This window comes from Aptenodytes forsteri, unplaced genomic scaffold (genome assembly GCF_000699145.1).
Source record: "Aptenodytes forsteri isolate BGI_AS27 unplaced genomic scaffold, ASM69914v1 Scaffold486, whole genome shotgun sequence".
In the NCBI taxonomy this organism is placed as follows: Eukaryota; Metazoa; Chordata; class Aves; order Sphenisciformes; family Spheniscidae; genus Aptenodytes; species Aptenodytes forsteri.
The window spans coordinates 1,385,919-1,397,144 of NW_008795717.1; the positions used below are offsets into that span (position 1 = coordinate 1,385,919).

The following is an 11,226-nucleotide window of genomic DNA, read 5'->3' on the forward strand; positions in this document are numbered from 1 at the left end:
TACAGGCCCTGGTAAAAAGTCTCTCTCTGTCTCTTTTACAAAGCCCCCTTTAGTATTGAAAGGCCACAACGAGGTCTCCCTGGAGTCTTCTCTTCTCCAGGCTGAACAACCCCAACTTTCTCAGCCTTTCCTCATAGGAGAGGTGTTCCAGCCCTCTGACCATTTTTTGCAGCCCTCCTCTGGACCTGCTCGAGCAGGTCTGTGTCTGTCTTGTGTTGGGAACCCCAGAGCTGGATACAGTACTCCAGGTGGGGTCTCACCAGAGCGGAGTAGAGGGGGATGTTAATGTTAAGAAAATGTTAATATTTATAGTGTGGGTAGTAAGTAGTTACTGTGAACAACAAAAAATGGTGAATCAACTTTTTGACAATGGGAATTTCTGCTAGGTGGAAGGCTGCATGGCCTTTTTCATGCTGTTGTTTACTCTACTTTTTCCTTTCTTGCAAGTTGAAACTCTAAGCTAAATTCTTCTCTGGCATTGTCAGCATAAGCCCAGAGGTCTTTGGAGAAGCTAATTCCTTTGGCTTCTCCCTGCTGCATCACCCAGAATAATACTATAGTCTATATCTTTAAGCAGCATATGCTGTTTGTTTTTTATCGCTACTCCAAACAATTGTACTGGATTGTATTTCCACCTCTGTCGTCTTATGAAGAAATTGCAGCTGAACAGTTAACGTCTCCCTTCACTTGAGCTTATGTTTTTCTGGATAGTGAATTAGAGGCTCCTTACAGTTTACTAATTTTGCTTTTAGCATTATGTAACCTGTACCAGGTTGTAAGTACATAATATAAGTTTGATAGTATGTTCCTTTATAGCTCATTTTACAGTCCTTGGCCTATTCCACTTCAAAATTCTCATAAGCAGTGTTAAGTTGGCCAAAATACACACTTCATGTTAATTAAATCTCTTAAATAGAGTCTAATTTTCTTCCTTCTCTTGAAGTTGGTGAGAGATTAGTAATAAAAGAAAATTAGTTGGTTGATAGCATCATGTATTTGATCAGTGCAGAAACAGGATAACCGCCTCAGGTATATGGTGAACTCTTCATTCCTGTGTGAACATTCAACATACTAAAAGCTGAAAAAATTATTTGAACATTTATCCTGACATTTATCCTGACAAGATAATTTTATAGAAGATCAGAATTAACAAACTGATGAAGTGCTAGAACATGTAATGTATACATTTTAAAAAAGTCTTATTTCCTTCATTGGGTTTGCTCCCGTTAAAGTTTACTTTCAGCTGAAGTGCAAGTCTTGAAAGATTTGTAATTGATATTGCCGGACCTAAGATTTTGTTTGAGATGACTCCTTCTAAAACATAAAACCTAATTTGACTATTGCTAATATGGGGTTTTGAGACTAAATGGTTAAGTGTCCATTTCCTCTCCTGACCTCTTGACTCAGGCAGTGCAATTGTAGTGGGCAACAAGTCAGTAAAACAAAATTATCTTTTTTTCCCTCTTAAGATGAAGAAAGAAAAGTTTTTCTGTGAAGGGTAATTGAGAGCATCCTGAGAGAATAAAATGTTGGGTGTTGATGAAAAGTAAACGTACTTCATCGTATCTAATGAAGTTGCTGTCCTAGTTTTGTTTGCATTTCTGTCTGCAAATGTTTTCAAAGAGGTTTAACTTTCTCAAATTTATAAGATACTCCTGACTTAGGTCTTGGTTTCTATCTTGTTCTTGTGTTTTGGCAAGAACTCTGTGTCACAATTTGTAGCTTCCAATAGGCATGGGGGCCATCCAAAATAGTTTCCATTTCCCACTGAGGTGCGTTCTTAGAAGAACTTTTCCAATCCAAATAACTGGCATTTATTACTTTCTTTTAATTGCTTAGGGTGGTACTTGCTTACATTTGCTGTTTTAATGTCTTTTCCTGTCTGTAAACTGAGAGCCCCAAAGGGCACATGCGTGCAGTCACTGAATTCAGTTTACATAGCTTGATGGATGTTTTGGGAAAAGCAGATTGTGTATATGTGCTGTTTGTCACAGATGGTGTCCCAACAAGAAAAAAAGTTGTGCTAATGCTGAAGGAAAATGAAATGAAAGTAAGTAAATGAAATAGCAAAAAAAGGATGGCCTTAGGGTTTAGCATCATTTTTTCCAGCAGCTTTGTGGAAAGCGGTCAGTATGGCACATGTATGCTTGAGCTCAGCAAAGGTTCTCAAGTTGCACTATGTAGGCAACAAACAATGGGCAGGGGAAATTTCTCTGCACAATTTTGCTCCTCTGGATATTACCAGTGTCCCAATTTTAAGTCTAATACTTTTTTTGGTGAGCTTTTTGTGAAACCTGATCATGTGAGTAGGTAAGGATCTTAATTCCATATTAAAAAAAAAAAAGTATATTGCTAGTCTTTGAGATTGCAAAGAAAAATCTTAGAAGATGAAAGGGTTCTGAAGCTTTAAAAAAAGTGCCTTTTTTAGGTAGGCAAAACACAGACATTTCACCCCTAATAGATTAACTTATGTGGGTCATTTTTTTTATTCAGTTTTGTTTTAGGGGACCTGTGAATTTGTAATGATTTTTAGAGCTCACTAGAATCACACTGTCAATACCAGAAAATAGTTTGAGTCCCGTGCCCGTACGGGAATGCAGATCTCAACTCCTTCCCCTTCTGGCATACAGAAATGAGGAAGGGGGTTCATTTTTCAGAGTTCAGGGCTGTTGGTGGAGGAGAAGAAACAGGACTCACTTTATGCAGCGTATCGCTGAAAACCAAGCTGATATGCGTTATGGACCTGCAGTTAGAGTCTGCATTTAGGTTCGGTCGAGGCGGGCTAAGCTGTATGGCAAACTGTTCTTTGCACTGCTATAAATCCTAAACGTCCATAAATCTCCAATCCATGCCCTTCCCGCTTTTAGCCCTCACTGGACTATTACATTGCTGAAGTCCATTCAGTAGTCTAAGATCCTGAATTAGTTTTTAATTACCCCTTATAAAGCTTTTCTTCTGGGTTGGTTCTGCTGCCTCTCGGCTTGCAGCTGAACTGGTTACATGAACAGTCAGATTAACTCTGGTCCTTCCCTTGCCGTTTAGGACTCCTCAGTGGGCAGACCTCTCCGACCAACACCAAACTGGAAAAGCTGGACCCCCAGCAGGTGCTGCAGCTGTGTCTCCGGTACCAAGATCATCTTCACCAGTGTGCAGAAGCGGTTGCCTTTGATCAGAATGCGCTCGTGAAGCGGATCAAGGAGGTACTGCCCGCGGCATGCCGGCTTCTGGTGGGGAAGGGCTTGGGGCATCGGTGTGGCCGTCTTGCTCTATGAATGCAGGTGCTTGCTGTAGATGGCCTTGGGTCACTTGCAGCAGTCCGCTTCAAAGTAAACCCTGTAGAGAAACTTTGTGAGTGTGCACTTCAAGCAAAGTTTCCTGGCTTTGATTGTGGTTACTGTTAGGTGATGTGTTTATTGGTTATGCTCTATAATTCCTGGTTGTAAACAGTGGGTGTTCCTCTGGTATGGCAAGTACTGCAAGTAACTATTGAAGAAGTAAAAGCTGACTGGAATTTTTAAAGGTAACATTCCTTATTTAGATCTGTATGCTTAACATTTTTATTACACATCATCGTTAAGCTCTAATGTAACAAAAGAAATGGTTATCATAACCTCTTCTATGGTTGGAGAAGGTAGTATTTCTTTCTTTCTTCAATGGATTTGTAGAGCTAGACTGTTTTCAAAGCCCATAACATGCTGTCTCTTCTCTGATCCATATGGCTGCTAAAAAAGATCTTCCTGTGCTGCTGTTTTTACCACTAAACCATCATTTGAAAATCGCTGATCTGTTTAGTCAGTGATACTGTTGGGGAGGAAATTAGTTCCTGGGCCAAGGATGCTGCAATTGAATTGTCTTTCTTATGTGTGTAACTACGGATGTTGGAAGCAGTAGGATGGCTGACAAATTTAATTTTTTTTTTTTTTTTAAAGTCAAGACAGATTGGCATGAGAGGAGAGTGTTTTCTCACGTATTCTCAGATGTGTAGAAGAACTGGTGAATGCTGCATATGTCAAAAGTCTGTGAGACCAAATACCTTTCAATGTCAAAAGAAAAATTTTTGAACAGGTGGTTAATTTTTATTCATGTAATAAACAATGACCTTGATTCGTTGTTGCTATATTGGCTTAGAGTTAAGAAAATCCCACATGACAAACTGGATAATAAATTTGATTCATGGGCTGTTTTGAGAAGCTGCTGTCATCATGAAGTTCTAAGTCCAAAATAATGTGGGAGCCATTAAAAAGGCCTTTTTACTTTGGTGTATCAAGATCTGAGGCCAGCTATTACACAAGATGTAAAGATATTTGCAGATGTTGGTGACTGAGATCACACAATCTCAGAAATGGGGTTTAATTGCCAGTCTAATGACAGTGTACTGCATTAATCCAAGCAGATTTGTAATTCTTTTGGCTGTTAAAGTGTGAGAGAGAATATCGACATGATTTAAAGTCGTGGTAGACTCTACCAGTGCAATCTGCACTAGTTGGATTTGCCTTCTATAGGGCAAGTGGCAGACTGTCTTTCAAATTAGCATTGGTGATGTTTTCTTCCAGTTCATAAGGCTTACGATTTTTTTTCCATGTAAAATAAATACAATTATGATACCGATATTGTCACTGACTTACTTTATCACAGGCTCCTCTCTGACAAAGTGAAGGAGAAATGGGTGAGACTGTAACTCAGGCAACTGACAAGTCAGTTGGGGTTTTTTTGGTCAAAACACTTAAGTATATTCAGATGCTTTCAATCCCTCTGCCAGATCTGGTGGGTTTTTACTGTTCATTTTCCTAATAATTTTTAAATGTTTTTCTTGCATTGGCTGTTCCGCGTGTGTGTTCTGGAGGAGCCGGGTGGGACCCACTCAGCTTAAATCATTCTTTCCAAGTTGTTTGGGCTCTCCTTGGTGCACTAAATCGAACCACTGTTGACAGATGTTGACAACAAGGGGTGCAGCTGAATGGTATGTCTCTCGTTACAAGTGTAGACAAAGGAAATTGCATTTGGCTGCACCCATTTGTCAGCAATGATTTAGTTTTGCTGTGTAGACAAAGCTTTGACCCTTCGTAAGGAGTAAAAGTGAAAGAGAAAATGAAGTGTATTGTGAAAAGCATGAGATGGAGAGTAAGTTCTTTTCATCCTCATTTTAGGAGTCAGTATTTCCCTTTTCCTCTCACACTGTAAGCACTGAAGTGTTTTTCTCCCGGTAACAGACTTACCAAGTGATTGATGCCTTTTAACTTTCCTACAAAATGTTGGTGAGCTTCAGTCCCCAATTCCTGCCATTTGTCTGAGGTACGTTCACTTTTCAGACTGTCACTGACTCCACTCAGTGTAGTAATAGTCCTACTGTATAGCATGCTACAGTCATACTGCCTGCAGCCAGGATTTTTTTTAGTCTTTACTTGACAAAATGTCCCAGGGCAAATATCTTTTACTCATTGTCTGTGTGGCCAGAAAAAAAGTTTCCTGGTTTCTGGCAAAACTCAAAAGTACTGTTGTAAATTTACTGGTCCTTGATAACTCGTAATTGACTGTGGTGGTTTGTAAATCAGCACACAATCTGAATTAAAATAGTTCTTAATAGGAAAGAGAATAAGCTAAGGAAAACAAAAATGTTGCATGCCAGTAGTTACTGCAGATCAAAGTAGACCCATCTGTGCGTTCCCTTACTTTGGGGACCAAAACAGTCTAGCTTTGCTCTCCATCCCATTTCTCAGTTTAGCCAGAATTTCTTTGCAGTGTGTTGGCTGGATCCATATCTGCTCCTAAATGTAGAAGCTGTGTGGCTTCCAGGTTGCTGTGACTGTTCTCTCTCAAGAAGAAACACATTTACCCAAGCGTTTCCTTGAAGGGGAAAGAATTGAAGATGTGATTGAAGGTAGTTGTCTCCACTGTCTCTCTTCAGCAGTTACACTTACTTGTACCCAAACTGTTGGTTTTTGGAAGGGATTGATTTTTATCACAATAGGTTTTGTCTTCACTGCAAAAAAAAAAAAAACGTGCTTGCATCTTTTTAGGGAAAAATAACCATTATGCATTAAATACTATGTTTCATATTAATTTTTGGCAGCTGACTCGCCATCTGTTGCAATACTGCATTAATTCCAGGACCACTGAAATATTTAGGATTCTTTTTAATTTTTTCTCCTTATCAGTTTGAAAAACAACAGAACAGCAATTTGGGATTTATGTATGTGTTAATCCAGGGTTATGGCATCTCACAAAATCTGACAGTTTTCAAGAAAAAAAGCCTGTGTGCAGCATTTTCTGGGTAATTTGTCTACTCTTTGGTATTTTGTAGGATGAAAATTTTTAGCTTATTGGATGAATCACCACATTACTGATTTCTGGGGGCATTCTGTTCAGATGGGTCTGGGAACAGGATCTAGTCTGTCTACTGACGGTGTGTTGGACCCATGTGAGCTTGTTATATGTGTACGCTAGGAAAAAGGTGCATTTTTAAAACCCATTAGATAATATGTTATAATATGCTAAGATATAAAAGGCAATTATAACTCCTTACAAGGTTAAACTGATCTTACTGTACCTTGGAGCTTTTAGCAGTGTGTTTAATGATGGGGACAGAGTTGATGATGTGCCTTAGGGAGGATATGATACTTCAGGCTAAAAATCGCAGGGGTGAACCATGACTTGCTAAGCCAGGATAAAACAATCTCGGTCTGCCTATTCTTGCATGTTGTATATTTAAAAAAAAAAAAGAAAAAATCTAAATTAGTGTATATCTCCATGAGGACAAAAAAGCTCAACTGCAGTGTTCTTCCTTTGTTTCTGTGGTGGGGGTGAAAAAAATCTAAATTAGTGTATATCTCCATGAGGACAAAAAAGCTCAACTGCAGTGTTCTTCCTTTGTTTCTGTGGTGGGTTTAGTGTCCTAGCTGTAGACAGGAGGTCTTAACTTGCTGCATCCCACGTCTGTCTCTTCCATGACAATGTCAGAGGTCTGTGTTATAACTAGTTTGAAGTTTTGAGCATCTCCAGCTGCCGTTGGATTTGAGAGCTGCGTGTGCTCTCTTCGCCAAGATTGTCTGCCTCAGTTTTGCGATCTGCAAAATGGAGGGTTTCTGTCAAGATTAGTTTGAAGGCAAATGTTGCCCAGCACTAAACGTTAGGTATGACTGGGGGGAAAGAAGCAAATGAAGCAGGGAGGGGGCTACTTTACATTAAGTCCTTATCATTGGAGGATATATCTTTTGGGTGGCAGGGAGAGAATTTGGAAAGTCATCTGATAGGGGATGGTGAATAACAAGGAATGGGAAACAAGTAGGATAGGTAAAGGCTGGGGAGCAGAGCTAAATTTTCAGAAAGGGCCCATGATTTTCTCTGCCTCCAAAATTGTCTAGTTTCAATGTCTTAAAAAAGATTTTTTCATGTGTTAGATGCTAAGCTTCTTAAAAATCACATCCTTCAAAATAGCTGAAGCTGAGTATCCAAAAATTACTAGTCTCACTTGAAATTTAAGCCTAGCTTCTTTCTATGAAAGCAAAAGGGAAGCTGAAAGCCATCAAAGGTCCTTTCAAAGGTTTGAAAGAAAAGGTCTCCAGCATTTCTTATTAGACTTCCAATGTTGGCAAAGGGGATGTGCTACTCGAAGTCTCCTATATAACCTTGAAGGCAAATGTAGTTCCTAGATTTACTGTGCTTGAAACGTATTAAGTGGATTATTAGGAGGGCTCTTACACTTTGCCCTAAACCCAAATATCAGTGCAGTGTATCTGTAGCTTTTATTGCCATAGGCAACCCAGGCTGACAATAATTTTGAAAACAGAACACTTTTTACAATACAAAATGAAATTAAAAATATCTCAGTCTAAGCTGACACAGGCCTACAGGAAAAAATTACACCTTTTCAAATAATAAACATTACTTTTATATTTTTAACAAATGTGATGGTGGAATAACTCAACAACTTTTGTCTAGGCAGGCATTAATATCAGTAATTGGTTTGCCGTATAGCAAATTAGTGTATGGCTCGTTTCATACCAGTAAATTTCTCTATGGGAATGGCTCATTATTTTGAAGAAATATTCCAGAATAAGATGTGTATGGATTTTTTTTCTTTTTTCTTTACCAGCTTGCTGCAAAAAGTAATTGTAATGGGCTTCTCTAGTATGTAGTTAAGATGTCCAGAAATACAGCCCTTATTAACATTTGGCAAGTAAATAATTTTTGAAGTCATACATATACTACATCGTGTCTCCCAATACATTTTAGCTGTTTTAAATTACAGATAGGAGTGAAATCATTATTTTATATAAGCAACAAGTCTAGTGCATTTGACAGACCAACAAGAAAAGCCCTTTAAATACAAGCATTATATACAAGCACATTTTAGCTTATCCCATGCATTTAAGACTCATACATTGTGATTCAGCCATTCACGTCACCACGTGTGTGAAGTAAAATGTGCCCAGCAATTGGGGATTTAGGAATTTCAGTTTGTTTTTTGTGAACGCCTTGTGGCTTTTTGACCTTTATGGCAACCACGTTGTTTCTGTGGCATTGAGCATTTCTTTTATTGAAGACACCTGTCACCTAGTGGGAAAATGTTCTGGGGAATGTGGCCTGCAGAGGTCATCAACATGATTTTGTTCCAGCCCGAGGGAAGGATGGGCTTGCCACAGGCAGGGCCTGTGGCTTTGAACCCCTCTCGTTCCAGAGGCGAGAGGGCTGGCAGTGGTAGGGACCGCTTGTAAAGGTTTGACATTCCCCAGTGGGAATTAAAGGACAAGGTATGTTGAACGTAGTAATAAAGGGAAGAGCTCTCTAAGTGCGGGAAGCAATTCCATCACCGGGAGTGAGTGAGCGAGTGAATGAATGCTGGGCCAGAAACCTGGGAAGGACATTGCCTGGCTGCGGACTAGGTTGATGCAGTGCAGGATCCCATTAACCAAGGCAGCAATTAGACTCGGGGTGCGTGTCTGCTGCAAGCACTCATAGTTTGTACTGGGCGGTGCACCACGGTCACTCTTAGCTCCATCCCTCTCTGAGCAGAAAGATTTGGAGTGTCTGGGATTCATCCCGTGCTCCAGTCACAGCTGACCAGTGTCCCTTCAGAGAATGGACTCAAATGAAGGGGAAGTTTTGTGAAGGTATTTTTTTGTTTGGTCTTTGGTTTTGTTTGGTTTAGTACTCTGCTGAGTGAGGTGTTTGTTGCCATTCCTGTTAGTTATGGTTTCCCTGTAGGTTGTATCAGAGCTGAGTTTCCAAAACTATTTGTGAAACTTGTTTTCAGCAGACATGCCCCGAGAATGACGCACCTTCTGACTAAACTGAATTAGGTCAGCAAAACATGAATGGCCTCACCAAGTCCAAAGTGCTTCTTCGACTTCAGGCCTTTGCTTCAAAGTCCATGTGCTCATATGGATCAGACCACTAAGTTACCTTTCATCCCATTAAAGGGAAGGGCTCAGAGGATCAAAAGTAAGCCTGTTAAACGAAACCTGGCAAAAGTGAAAATGGAGATGTGTTTAGTTTTGACACAACATATAAAGACTTTTGAGATGAGGCCATGATAATTTGCAAGCAAAATTGAGACTTTTGGTTCACAGACTTAAATTAGCTATGCCCCAAATAGAGGGAAAGAGGCCTGAGAATTCCTTGGGATGCAATATTTCTGAAATGGGAAAGAACCTGGTTTGAAATGCCACTTGTATTTTCAAGGAATTTAATGCCACGCTGCCATGCCTAGCTAGAAAAGCTAGGGAAGATAGTGTTCTGTGAAAAAATCGGTACCTTAAATACAGTCTTTGGCATCTTGGAATTACGAGATTGAGGACTGTGGCAATCTGTCAGGCTCTTTACTTCTCCTCTCTTCTGTGAAGAAGTGTTATTTATAAAGACTGGAATCTTAATTCAATAGGCACCATCATGCAGAAATAAATGCGCAGGGTTGTTGAGCTGGAAACTACCTTCATGTCCTCAAGATCTTGCTTGTTTTTCTCCAGCCTGATGCGCAAGTATCATGAATTCTCGAGTGGTGGGGTGATGTCTTAACCAGCCAGCATCAAAATGGGAAACTGCTTTTGACAAAGCTTCACAATTGTTACTTTAATACATAGAATGAATGTCTTGCTGTGTATGCCCGAGGCAGATGGCCAGTGCTGTGTTGTACATGAACTTTATGAAGTGATCTAGCAGTTATTAAGGAAGAGGAAAGATTGTTTGCACTTGTGACAGCCTGAAATCTGTTGCGTTAACATGCAGTGCTTCATTTGGTGTCATAAAAAAGACCAGTCCCTCCCTCCTAGAATATTTGTGTGAAATCGGTTCCAGCATGTTCCCTTCTCTTGTGCTTTGGTTTCTTGTGGCCTTTTGAGAAAAGATCTAAACTGGAATCCTCTCCACCACCAAATTTCCAAGAAAGAGTAGAAAATTAAACTTAAACAAGCATCTAGCAGTCAGAAAGGTTTGTATTATTACAGAACTTAGGTGCTTAAGAGACTGGCACTAAAGATCGGAAGTCTAGTATGCTAAGCCTTGTATTAACGCTTTCATCAGGATTAGTGCATGGAGTTTATGATTATCAGGTACCTGAAGGAATAGAATTCAGTTTCTTCTCACAACCTGTTTAAACTAGGAAACTGGGTTTCTTATTCTAGCCTTGTTCCCCCAGGTGGAAAAAACCCCAAACAACAACAACAAACAAATAAAACACCCACCCCACCTCAGAACATTATAGATCTTCAAATAGGAATTGAAGTCCATTCCGGAGTTAGCAGACTTGATACTGAATTTGTGCATGAAACAGATTTGAGATACGAAGAAAGCAAATATCAGCCTGGGCTGTATCACGCAAGGTACTCCCACGAGAAATAGGAACAGATTGATTGTATTGCACAAGGCTGTGAGATGATCTCACCTGACACACCGTGCACAGCTCTCGCTATGTTCAAGGAAGGCAAGTTCACAGTACACCAGAAGGGCTATAAGGATGCCAGGGGAGTGGAGAACCTCTGGGAGGAAACTGGAAAAGCTTTACTTGTTTGGCTTAGTCAAATGAAGACCAAAAATGGTATGATTTCTCTTTCTGAATAAGTCTGGGATTAATGTAGGTTGAAAATGGTCTTCTCCCTCCCTGCTGGATTGTGTTGATATAGGAAAAGTCACTTTACAGGCTTTCATTCTTAATGATTACCTCCTGTTTCAATGTTGAATTGAAATTTTCAAGGTGTCAGCTCTATCCCTAAGTGAGAATTGGGGGGGGGG

The 11,226-nt window shown here is 39.9% G+C and overlaps 1 protein-coding gene across 1 annotated transcript in view; it reads left to right on the forward strand.

The window, feature by feature from the left end:
• BORCS5 (BLOC-1 related complex subunit 5) overlaps positions 1-11,226 on the forward strand; it is an 87,088-nt gene that overhangs the window by 60,196 nt on the left and 15,666 nt on the right. The window contains exon 2 of the mRNA XM_019473199.1: positions 3,043-3,200. Within this exon, the coding sequence (XP_019328744.1) occupies positions 3,043-3,200 (158 nt within the window). The remainder of the gene's footprint in view (positions 1-3,042; positions 3,201-11,226) is intronic.